Below are 12,884 nucleotides of genomic sequence, written 5' to 3' on the forward strand. Positions count from 1 at the left end.
CAGCAACCCTCAGTTTGTTTCTTAGAGTTAAGAGTCTCTTATGGTTCGCCCTAGTCTCTGATTTTGTCTTATTTTATTTTTCCCTCCCTTCCCCTATGATCCTCTGTTTTGTTTCTTAAATTTCACTCTGTTTTTCTTTTTTAGTTAACATTTTTGAGATTGTTTTATATTATTAAGTATTACTTTGATTTACTTCTCTTAACTCGGAGAATTCCATTGTTTGGATGAATAATAATTTAGGTAATTAGTCCTATTTTAACAAACATTTAGGTTGTTTCAGTCTTAAATTTTTAGTGTACACCTTCAGGAATATCAGAGGACAAATTCCTAGAAGTGGAATTCCTAGGTTAATTAGGTTGTGGATTCCAAGTATTGATACATATTGGCAAGTTTCCCATCAGGGAGACTGTATCAAACTACACCGATAATTTGAGAAAGCATTGGTTTTCCTAATCCATCATCATCAATACTATCTATTATCAAATTGTTTATTCTAAAAAGTGACATCTTATGATATAGTTTAAAACTGAATTCCTTTAAGATGAGTGGATTTGAGCGTATGTTTATATGTTCAAAACCATTTGTTTTTCTTGCCTGAGTCAATAAACACTTGATGGCCTACACTATGCATAGTTGTTAAGCTCATTACTGGAGATACAGTGATAAACAATACATAGCCTCCACAGACCTAGGGGAGAGACAGACCAATGATTCACAGTTACAGTGGTCAATGTTTAGTATAATGGTACAATGGGAACATGTTGGAGGCACACCCATCACAGTTCAGGAGGAGATCAATGGAGCTTCTAGCAGAAAGAGACTTGTAAACTCAAATCTAAGGGCGATGTAGTAGTCAGCTAGGCAAATATTAGGGATGGGAAGAATGTGGAAAAGGAGGCAGCAGACCCATGTGTGCAGAGATGAGAGCAGAGAGCATCTGGGACTTGTACATAGTCCTGTTCAGACCGGCACTGGCAGAATAGGAGGAAGGGGAGGTGGCAGGGTTGGTCCTCCACCCACTAATGTGGCCTTGGAAATCAGTTCAGGGGTTATGAACTTTGCCTTAATGACAGTATGACATAACTGGAAGATTTTCAGATAGAGGATAACAGAGCAGAATATCTTAGGGGTTGAGCTAGAGAGTTGATTGAAGAAGGTATGGTGAGCGGTTAGGAGGCTGTCCAATAATTCAGGTAAGATGATGTTTCCTTGGTCTTAGAGATACACTAGATATTTGTAGATCTCATTTAGTATTACTATTGAAGTGCCTAATTCTCTCAGTCCTTCCTGAAGACGAGGCACACTGCACAGGGGCAAAGAGCAACCACCTACAACCAGACAACCTGGGTAGGATTCCTGGCTCTGCTAGTTTCTAGTTGCATGAGTCTGAACAATGGGGGAAGTTCCTAACATTTGAGGGGTGCTGTGAAGACGTAGAGAGAGGCATGTGAAGTGCTTAGCACATCACTTTCTTATAAAAATGAAGGCTTACTAACCACTAGTTGTTCTTATCATTTTTAGTATTACCTGCCCTGGTTCCACTCTGGCAGTGTCCCGCCCTTTGGCTTATTATAATGTGCATATGGAGAGAATTAGAGTATGTGGAATTTTGGAGAGATTTGAAGTCTCTTGTTCAATCTCCTAATTCTAGTTATGAGAAAACAAAGGAAAAGAAATCAATCTGTGGTTGCACAGCGCCGACCTGAAATTCCTCACTGGTCTGGTTCTTTTATGGCAGGTACATGTAGGTGTATATTTTGGTTACTACACTTAGCCTTAAGTACGGATCTTTCTCCTATTTGTTGACAGCAGCGATTTCTTGGGTGGAAACTCCTAATTTGGAAAACAATCTGGCTTACACACACTGTAGCGCAGCATTCAAACCCCATAGAGCTTTGGGTAATCTTAGAAACAAAAACTCAGAGTGAGGTGGATGACTAAATCTAGAGAGACTCCAAGCTTGGGTTGTTTTTTAGCAGTGGGGTCTGACGTGGTTCAAAGCCCCTCCTTGGGCGAGCTCCTCCTCTCCTGGCTCGACCAGGCACAAGCACCCTGCGCTCGCATCCTCACTTTTGCCTTCTGGATTCTCTCAGCCTTTCCGTTTCCCTGGGGCCCCTGCAATCCCATTCAATCGAATTAACAGTTGTTTAGGAAGACCCTGCTACCTATAAGGAAGACGGTGGGCTGGCTGGAGGATGCAGGGATGAAGGGGTCCCAGCCCTTGCCCAGAGGGAAAGGAGGAAGGAGCTTCGCCTGTATCTTAAAGTTGACCCCCCCACACCGCTTACTTTACCCTGAGCACAAATTCTCTCCCGGGTTCGCCCCGAAAGCGCTCCTACATCCCCGATAGGTTTCCCGCGTAGGGCGGCTTCTGTCTGGCTCGAGCTCCGCGCAAGCAGCGAGCGGTGGTGTAGAGAATGCCGCCCCGGGCACCGGGCATTGGGCATCAGGGCACTGGGACCAAGGTGGGCGCTACCGCTCAAGGGCTGACTGCCTGGGCAGGGCGCCTCGCCCGTCCGGGTCCCAGCCTTCTCGTGTATTAACCAGGGCGCGGCACGCTTCCCCCTGAGTTTCCCTCCGGGGCTCTCCTCTCCCGATGTCTGGGCTCGTGCCCAGCGCCCCGCGCCCGGGCGGCTCCCCGTCCCCTCCCTCTGTCCTCCTCTCCCGCAGCCCGACGCCTCAGGGCGGAGTTCAGGTTCAGTTCTGGCTCGTGCCCCCGATTTAGGAAAAGGCCAGGGGGGCCGGAGGGCGCGGGTTGGCAGAGGGGAGGCAGAGGGGGGCGGAGGGAGATAGCCTCTGATTGGTCGGGGAGGGGGAGTGGAGGCACGGAGTTTCCCACAATGCTCCGGTGCGGTGCAGCCGCGGATGGATGCTGCGGGAAGGGGCTGCCATTTGCTGCCCCTGCCAGCGGCGCGCGGACCTGCTCGCTCTCCTGCAGTGGCGGCCGCCGCCCGCGCCGTCAGCCGGCCCGGCCTCTGCAGCGCCGCCGCCTCGGCTCCCTCCGCGGCCGCCGGAGCGGTCGCCATGAACCCCAGCTCCTCGGCGGGAGAGGAGAAGGGGGCGACGGGCGGCAGCAGCAGCGGCGGAAGCGGCGCCGGGAGCTGCTGCCTGGGCGCCGAGGGCGGCTCGGACCCGCGGGGCGCTGGGGCAGCGGCGGCGGTGGGGGCCGCTGCCCTGGAAGAGCCCGCGGCCGCCGGCCCGAAGGAGAAGGACGAGGCGCTGGAGGAGAAGCTGAGGAACTTAACTTTCCGGAAGCAGGTCTCTTACAGGTAGGCGCGCGAGCCGAGGCGGCGGGGAGACAGGTGCCGCCGCGGGGCTGAGACCCGCTCTTGTCCCTCACAGAGGCGCTTCCCCGGAGTTGGGGGCACCTGGCTCTCTGGCTCGCTGTCTCTTTTTCTCTCTCTTCCTCTCTCCCCCTTGTGGGGAGATGTAGTCTCTTCTCATCCCAGCATTCTGGGCTGGAGGGAAGCTAGGAGCGCCCGCTTTCCCTCTGGAACAGGACAGAGGACTGGGTCCCTGAGGTCAGAACAACAAGGAAAATTCGCGTGTGCGCCGGAAAGGGGGGGGAGGGTGCAGACACAGATGGAGATGCCTCGCTTTCTTGAGAGAAGTCTTCAAAGTTGTCCCTAAGCCGGTGTCATCTATAAACCACTCCCCCTACATTCTAGATTTCCTTGGATGAACCTTTGGCACTAACTTGGTAGTTGAGATCGCCGTACAGGCAGGCTAGAACAGGACTGTACTGAAGAGAAACCCTTAGGGAACTTGGCCCTGCACCGAAATCTCCCATGAAGGAAGGGTCGATGTGCATCTAAGTCTGTAGATACCCAGCTGGTTAGGGGGTTACCTGTACATGTGCTCTCTCCCCCTCCCCTGGCTATACCCAGCAGGAGGAGGTGGGGAACCCACTGGCAAGCCAGGGGTGAGTGCGAGAATGGGACCATGGATGCGTTTGTGAGACAAGGACAGTGTAGGATAAATGGCCACCAAATTATGATAAAAGATTACCCCATATTGTCTCAGGATCTAAAAATGAGAAATGAGGATTCAGTAGGTTCTCCGCTGCACCTCCCCACCCCCATCCCCAGGCAAGGATAAAGATTTGGAGAGGTTCAGAGTTTCAGAGACTATCCTTACTGTTTTATTAGTTTTAAAGTCAGGATCATACATAAGCATAGAATTACAAAAATTTGCACTTGCTAGGGCTTTGAGCATTTCTTGAAAAGGGGTCAGTAAAAACATTATTGTGACCCTACTCCCTTGAGCCAGCAGTCCTTTCCAGAAACCCATATAAAGTATTAAGCCTGCCACACCATGTGCTGTTATGTAAGCAAAAGCAGATGACAGAGGTGTGTGGGTTTGTGAGGGTGTGTGTTGTATTTATGGGGGCATGTGCGTGAATCATTGGGATCCCCGCAGGCATTGCCTGGACAGGAGGCCCCAGGCACAAGGGCATGTGCTCTGTGTCTAAGTGTTGGTTGGCTTCCGATGACTCGGAAACGGTCTTCCCGGTGAGGGTGTAGCTCCCGCGTCCCTCGCGTGCATTTTGTTCACTGTGCATTGAGGGAGTTTCCCACTTGACTTGCTCTTTTACTCACATAGATCAGGATCAAATGAATCTTTATATTTTTTGGTTTCTAAAAATAGACAGGTGCTGGAGAGTGGGGTAGCTCTAGGGAGGTACGCTAGGACACAGGCAGTTCTACTTCCTAGTAATGATGGCCTACCTGGCCCTTCGGGGAACAGGGACTACATTCAGCCTAATTTAGGAACTGTGAGTTGGGGGGTTGATTACATTGAGTGCATTTTGGGTCTGGGCTCCTGAGCTGAGAAACTCTCCTGCGCTCCTGGTATTCATCAGACTCCTCACTACACCAGGTAGGGCCGCAAAGCAAGGGTTTGCAAGGGAGATCATTTCAGCTTGCCTCTTGGCAGGGGTTATCCTCTGAGCCTGTCTCCTGCACCCGGGTACCGTGTGAGCGGGACAGGGCTTTCTGGATTGCACGCTCGCACATGCCTGTGTAAGTGTGTGCACACACAAACGTAGACATGGACACAGCATTTTTAAAATAAAGGAATAATAATACTGCATTTGCCTTACGATCCAGAGAGGTGGATCCCACTTTGTGAACATTCCCTTTTAAATAAAGCTTTACAATCTCCAATTCAGGGAATCACCTGCCTCAGCCTCACCTCAGGTGGCTGGTTAAAAATGCCTGCCACCCCAGACTTACAAAATCAGTCTGTGGGTGGGAGTTTTTAACAGCCTCCTCAGGCAATGCTTAAGCACGTTAATATCTGAGGATTGCTGCCCTGTTTTCCCCCCAAGGCTGAACAATTGATCTTTGAGCTCATAAGCAGTGCCCAGCCAAACAAGGCCAGGTGGTCCCAAAGTCAGAGGGAAGCGAGTGAAAAATAAGTGATTTCACCTGGCGCATGTTTACCCCGGGTAACACGCAGAGTGTCTCCATTTTCATTACTATTTTTTTAGAGGCATGGTGAATGGCCTCCGCACTCGCCATGGCCGCCATTCCAGCTGGATTCAGACGTAGCTGCGCCTTGACCATTTTGCCGGTGGGTTAGTAAGTGGTCTGGGAGGAAAGGACAGCTCTGGCTGGAGTTGGGCATTGGCTCCTCACGCCGCCTCACTTCTGGGGGTGCCCAAGGACAGTGCCTGGTGGGAGTTCGTGGAGAGAGGTTGGGAATACCTCACAGGATGGAGTCTGAGCAAAGCGGTTCGCTTGGTGAGTGAAGTATGGGTGCTTGTGGAAGGGGGGTCGTTTGAGGTGGGGAAGAGGAGATGTGCAGGTAGGTAAAAAATATCTTTTGCAGAACATGGGTATTTGCAGAATGACACTTGACAGGAAAGAAGAAGGGGGCTTTGGGAGAGGGTGTGCGTGTGCGTGTGTGTAGGGGGGTCTCATCTGCTCCTTCTGTTGCTAAGGAACATATAAGCTAGATTTTAAAAATAAATGAGGAGTGGGTGGGCATATGCAGTGACTCCTGTCTTTTTAGGAACTGGAGCCCTTTACAAAAAGCCTTTAAATAACCATTTCTGGAGGCAGATTATTCATTTTGCTTGACTTTTACTTTGTTAAGTAAAATAAACTCCTTTATATACCCCTAGATTTCCCCTCATTATCTTTTCTTTCTTGGCTTTTTTTTTTGGGGAACCATTTTTCCCATGAGGAATTTTCCTTTATGTCAGATTCTGCTCCCCTAGAGCAAATAGTCTCTGTAGACTGTAAAGCTAAAGGTTTTAGAAGGGAGTGCAAGTGAGCTGGTACTTTTCTCTTAAAATTACTACTTCCTTTTTCTTTGCAAATTATGGTTCTGCGACATGATACATATGTGCCAAAGACTATATAATGTGTAGGAACTGTTTTTTTTTTTAACTGCTGTAATTCCCATTTAAGTTAGTAAAAAAAAAAAAAAAAAGGCTTTCAGAAATACACAGGGGAGGGGAAGGAGAGGGTAGCTGGTATTTATTGTCTCCTGTGTACCAGGCACTGCAGTGAAGTACTATGGCATATGCCATCCTATTTACTTGTCATGATAGTCCCGTGGTGTGATTATGGTTCTTTCTATTTTATAGACAATGAACTTGAGGTAGAGAGCTTGGATAGGAGGCAGAATGGAAACCCAGATCTGACTCTAAAGGGCTGTCTCTTTAGACCACGTTCTGCTTCCCTAAACATTCATTGCAGGTTCAAAGTCTCTCCATATGTGTTTAAGGGTATGTGTGTGTGTGTGTGTGTGTGTGTGTGTGTGCGCGCGCGCGTGCGTGCAGTGTGAGCTGTTCTTTCACCTTCTCTGTAATATGCCACAGGTCATTATATATTGTCTCTTACACACATTGGATCATATCCCTTTGGCTATATAATTTTAAGGAATCTCTCCACTATTTCAGAAATAAAAATGAATATAAATCCATGATCACCAAAACGTATATTGGTTTTGCTTCTTAGAACAAGACCACCTACATGACACCTGCCATCATTATGAAGATACCCCTGTTAGAGTTTCATATGCCTTTGAATAAAAATTACACAGATTTTGTGTAGGTGAACCTAGATCCAGTGAAGAACTGGCCTGTGTGTACCTCCTTGAGCAGCCCAAAATAAACGATGAGGTGTGATTTCACTGGTAAGAAGGCCTGGGCAAATACCATTACCTCTAAGATGTTGATGGTATGCTTCAGCTTCTCTACTTGTGCACCAGAATGGAACTGCCAAACTCTCCTTACAGGGAGATTTTGGTATACGATAGAAGGAGCCGGCAGGAAGGATTAAAGTCCTTAGGTTAGACAACCCCGTAAAAAACGATTTGTTCTATAGTATTTCCATTTTTGTTTTGTCCTGCAAAGCAAGATTATGTGATTATAAGAAAGACCAGTGGGATGTAGAAAGCCAAATAGGACTGCATGAACACTCCTCTTCCTCGCACGAGAATCAGTCATGTGGGGGGACCTTTTCTTCTCCTGGGTACCAGTGTGCGGCATCCTCCTTTGTACATCGATTTTATTTATTTTATGTTTTATGCATTTGTTCACTATTTAGAACCTTCAGGATCAGATGGAAACTTTGGTTCTAATTTGATGTTTCCTTCCTCAATATTTACTTAGGACTTGGCTGAATGTGGACTTCCTCAATCAGGACACCGAGTGGGCAAGATTGAGCTTGAACTATCGTCCAGAGTACTTAATCTGCTCTAGTTGGTCTTTCAGAGGCTTGGTTTTTACATGGGAGAGTGACAGCATTGGACCCCGTGGCATCAGGGGGAGGAGGAGTTGAAGGGAGTTTTGCGGGTGTTCATTTCTGTTGTGGCAACAACAGCATTGCCTCATAGGGTCAAATTAAATTAGACTAGAGCTAGCTCTTTGGAACATTTCACTCTCTAAGATGAGAAAATGAGGACTCCCAGCAAGGGCCCAGGCTAGCTGCACCTTCCCTGCCTGACTGGGCTGGGCTCTGGGATGCACATCCTTTCGGCAACCCTGAGTTGTTCTTGGAGTGGGCTCAGAGGCATTCACTGTGTGAAACTGGAAGTATCTGGAAGGACCATTGCCTAGATGTTGACATGACATTTACTTTCTTACTTGGGTTTACGTTGATAACACTGATCCTAATTACTTTTTCTGAAACCCCATAATTTTAGTTTTAGGACAGTAGTTACTCCCCATTAATGGTGGATAACCGAGGGACGAAGGTAAGGAGAGAAAGTCTAAGCTGCAGGTTTCTTTTCTTTTTTTCTTTGAAATTTAATTTGGATGAAATAACTATAAAAATGGACTAATTTCAAATTGTTTGAACTGGCTGGAACTATTTGAACTGTTGGAATTGTTTGGACTGGTTGGAATGTTATGCCTATTGCAAGAGCAAACGCATGCAATGTAGAAGAAGGTTAAAGAAATTAAAATGCCAAGTTATGTCTGCTTGCACATAATGCCCCCATAATTCGTCTCTGGCTTGTTCACCAGGCAAACTCCTCTTGAGGATTAAGCTCCTAAGTGTCCACTTTTTGTGATAGGTGGTGGGTCTTCCCATGTCCTCATGTGGCACTTTCAGAAAGCTGGGTTCAGGCTTCATTATAATTTTCTGCTGTGGAAATTAGACTAGGATTTGAACCCAGTGCCTTCTAGCTGGTCTTGGGCATGTTATATGACCCCTTTTAGGCTCGTCATATTCCTCTCTAAAATGGGGTAATCCTAATACCTACCTTCGAGGTTTGTGATGAGAATTGCCTGAGTTACTTTATGCAAAGGACTCTGCACAGCACCTTGCACAGAGTTAACTTTTCCAATTATTATTATTCCCTGCTAGGTTGTTAGCTCCTTTGAAGATGCAGATCGCACCTTCCCATTTGACTCTCTGAGTCCTGTTCTTACTACTCAGGAGGTGTTGGATAAATATTTATTGGATGAGGGAATTTAATTGCCTTCTTTAAATAAACCACTACTCTTACCATTCCTTGTCCATCTCAGTCGTGATTTTCCTTTCTACTGAAAGAAAGGTTTGCCTTTTTCTCATTTACACGTTGTCCAACAGCCCAGAACTGTGTTTCTGTTTACAGCTTCCTGTGTGAGTACCTGCGTCAGCCGTTCAGCCCGCTGGTGGAGCCTGGAGAGGGGTGGCAGAGCTCTTACTTAACCAGCTATTTGCGGCGTGTCAAAGAAAAGGCCTTAATTTGCCTTCTGAGTAGCACTAATTAGCTCCCTGGCTCTCTTTCTGTCTGTCTCATCCCTTTCCAAGGGGGCATCATTGATTTCCTCCTCGGGGAATTTTTCTGTGGACTTCTTTATCTGTGATTAGAACTTAGAGCGCCAGAGAGACGGCTACCCCACGTTTCTGGAATCTGTCCTGACTGCTCTCCGGCCAGCCCCAGGTTGTGACACCAGCGGCCCCCGTGCCGTATTCCCTCACTCTGCCCTTGCAGCTCACCTGAGTTTCCACCTTGGGTGGAAAAGTTATTTTAGGAAGAATTCCTTTGTTGACTTAGTGACTCTTAGCTTTTGTTTTGTTTTTCACTCACTCAATAACAAATCCTTCAAAAAAGTGCCAGCTACTTTTTATTCACGTACATTTAGAGCACGTGAATGACCTGACACCCTCAGAGTTCAAAGGGAGGGGACACAAGCACTGCTCTGGTCTTCTAGAGAAAATCAGATCATCAGGTGTGTGTGCACTGGCTGAGGGAGGGGACTGTGCTTGGGTAAAAGGGGGAAGAAGGGCCTTTGCAGATGAATTTTCATGGTCTTTCCTTCCAGCCCTGAGGTTTTGTGAGCCTCGGAAATGGAGCAAACACTGTTTTTTGAAGGCAACAGCTTTCTGACAGGGACTTCTGTAGTCCTTAACCTTCCTGCATTTTGCTTAAGTGGAGATTTGCTGTTAGATTTTCGGATTCGTAAATGATGCTCTGATAAGAACCAATGTTGATATAAGCTATAACATTAATGGTCTGACTTGCTGAATGGAATGGGGAAACAATCAAAGCTTAAAACAGTAAGAATTAAACTGCAACCAAATCTCATTGTTCTTACTCTTCAATGTCATGAGAGACAGGTGGAATAGCCCTGGTTCTAGAGCCCTACCACCGGGGTTCAGTTCTCTATCTGTCTCTGCCTGCTGTGTGACCTCAGGCAAGGTACTTAATCTCTCTGTGCCTTAATTTCTTCATCTATACAATTGTAGTGATAGGAATACCCCAGCTGGTGGGATTGTTGGAAGGTTAAGACTCATAATGCTCCCTGTCACAAAGTAAGCTGTGAGTGTGTGTTAGAGTGGTGTCTTTCATACTTAAGTCCAATTAAGGAGATTTGCTTATTATTCTTCAAAATGTTGAACAGTAGTCAAATTTCAGTCACTACCAATAAAATTATTCAGATAATATGAAAATAAGATAGCCTGATACTTAGGAAATTTAGTTTATAGGTTTTGGCATTTACTGAGGTATAGAATATGTACGTTTCCTTTCACAACTTATTAAAAATGAGTTGACTCTTACCAGAGGGCGTGAAGGGGATCACGCCGCCTCTGAGTGCTGTGGGAATTGGAGCGGGCAGGAAGCCAAGGTCAGAGAAGATGGGCAAGGTGAGTGTGCAGAGCCACAGGGGCCCACGCTCCCAAACCGGTCATTTAGGAGCAGGAAGCCGGACATGGAGGATTGGGTAACAGGGGTCTGAGAGCTTCAAGTGTCAGGAATAGATAAGTAGATAAAGACAGAGGTCCTAGAAATAGAGTTGTCACCAGGGACAGAGGTTATGTCTCTTCTAGCCTGGCTCGATGGTGTCTGCTTTGTGTGGCCAGACAATGGCCAGCCGCCCTGTCCTGGCCATCAGAGAGAAAGCTTCCCAGATGCTACCTGTCCTGGATTATTTTAGAAATGGAAGGCTTAGGCTTCTGGGATGTTCTGTCTGTTTTCCCAAGCAGGCCAAACCACAGAATTTACTTTTTAAAATTGTAGGTGATTATTAAATATTTGTTGAACAAATAAAGCTGGCTCAGAACTGTGGAGTAAGTACTGAGGAAGTTAATTTTTTTTTTTTTTCTACAAAAGGCAAAGGAAAGGCAGTTTGGTTGCTTTTGTGTATCATGTAGATTTTCAGGAAATAGCCAGAAAAAAGACTCCTTGAAAAGTCCAAAGTATATTTTTAAAAATGTGTCATCCCTTTGTATATCAGAAAGATGTCAAAAATCCTATGGAAAAATACATTTTTGTTTTAAAAACACTTGAAAGCAATTTGTTTAAAGATGAAAGGGGGCTTTATATAAGCTTATGTAGAAGCAGTTGGAAAGGGTTCCACATATCACTTTTGAGACAAACTTCTGGAGCCTTCTTCAAACTGAAAGAACTGTGTTCTCGTCACTGTCCTTACGTATATAACCAGTTTTGAGGCAATCTCTCTCAGACAGAGAGCATTCCCTGTAGGGGTTTTTGAGAAAAGAGCCTGATTTAAAACAGTTTCTTCCTTTTAAATTGGCCCCCTCTCCATGCAAAGACTAAGCTATGGCATATTTTTGTCTCTCTCCAATTGAAGCACTGTCCTCAGCATCTAAAGTAAGACAGGAAGTGGAAAAACCTTGAACCCCAGAAGCCTTACAGCGTGATCTTCCCTGGCAGAGTGAACACCCATGGGGCCGCTGAGCCTTCCTGGTCTACCCTGCCTTTTCTCACAATGACTTCCAAACCAGCAGATACCACTTGTCCCTGTCCTTCCCGGTGGCCTCTGACAGACCTCCCCCGAGGCAGTGAGGACAGCTCACAGACTTGCAAAGTTTTTGTGCAGCACAGGTAAGAGAAGAAACAAGCTCTTTTTAGGGTTCAGACTTGGACTGCAAGTGTTAATTTACTTAACTACCTACTTGTGACTATTAGTCAGTATAAGGTACTGATTTTATTAAGTGTTTACTCTGTGCCAAGAGCTGCTAAACATTTTATAGATAATATTTCATTTAAGCCTCACTGAAGTCGGGACTATTATTACTTCCATTTTACAGACAAGAGTATTGAAGCTTAGAGTTTGAGCAAGTGGCCTGAGGTCACCAAGCTAGTGAAATGGCAGAGTTAAGATCCTTGCCCCTATTTGCCTATCACTTTCCTAATGCAGCTTTTCACTCTAGTTCTTCTTTCAACCTTTCCCACTGCCCGTGTGCCAATAGCCCTATTTTCACCATCTGATGGTTTATCAGACTAACATCCCCTGGGAGGAGAGACTTGTGGGCCCCTCATTTTGGTGAGTCCAGCCAGTCCTGCCACAGGACAGAGAGACAGGTTGATTGGCCGACAGAGCAAGAATTCCTTCCTTGTCCAGGCATGGACTCAGCCCTGTGAAGAGCTCCGTGCTACCAGCAACTGTAGGTGGGCCGGGATCAAGCTTTCCTTGGTGGCTCTTTCTACAACTATATGAATTTTCCATTGCCTGAGATGGGGGAATAAACCCAGGTTCCTGGGGCGGGGAAATGATTTGCAGGGGTTACAGCCCAGGACGTGCCCCCTCCTTTAAATTCTACTTCCAGTACAAGACCTTGTGATTTTTTGGAAGCAGAGTGGGACTTGACAGGAGTGGTTAACAGTACAATGGCTTGGGGTCCAGTGAAGAAGTTAGCACTGATTTATGTGTACTTTATGTGGTTGAAATAGCACAGTAAGCATTATTTGATTTTTTTTTTTTAATAAGTATTCTTAGGAGAGTTGAGTCTTCACCTTTGACTGGAGGGCCTCTTCAGGCAGAAAGTACTTGCAGTATAAGTTTATTCAGAACTACACCCTCCAGAATTCATAAGTATATGCATGCGTGCTGTTAGAGTCACCTAGAAAGTTCCAAAGCATGATTTTAAAAACCTGAGTCATTCTTTCCCATTTGAAGAAAACCTTCAGAATTTCTT

At 46.3% G+C, this 12,884-nt stretch overlaps 1 protein-coding gene across 2 annotated transcripts in view; it reads left to right on the top strand.

The window, feature by feature from the left end:
* Window positions 1-2,865: 2,865 nt before the first annotated feature.
* Window positions 2,866-12,884, top strand: part of DGKI (diacylglycerol kinase iota) — a 422,277-nt gene continuing 412,258 nt past the window's right edge. For both annotated transcript variants that reach the window (XM_087860802.1, XM_045792572.2), the window contains exon 1: window positions 2,866-3,269. In XM_087860802.1, the coding sequence (XP_087716928.1) occupies window positions 2,866-3,269 (404 nt within the window). The remainder of the gene's footprint in view (window positions 3,270-12,884) is intronic.

This window comes from Ursus americanus, chromosome 3 (assembly GCF_024610735.1).
Source record: "Ursus americanus isolate L20-20 chromosome 3, mUrsAme1.1.p, whole genome shotgun sequence".
NCBI lineage: Eukaryota > Metazoa > Chordata > Mammalia > Carnivora > Ursidae > Ursus > Ursus americanus.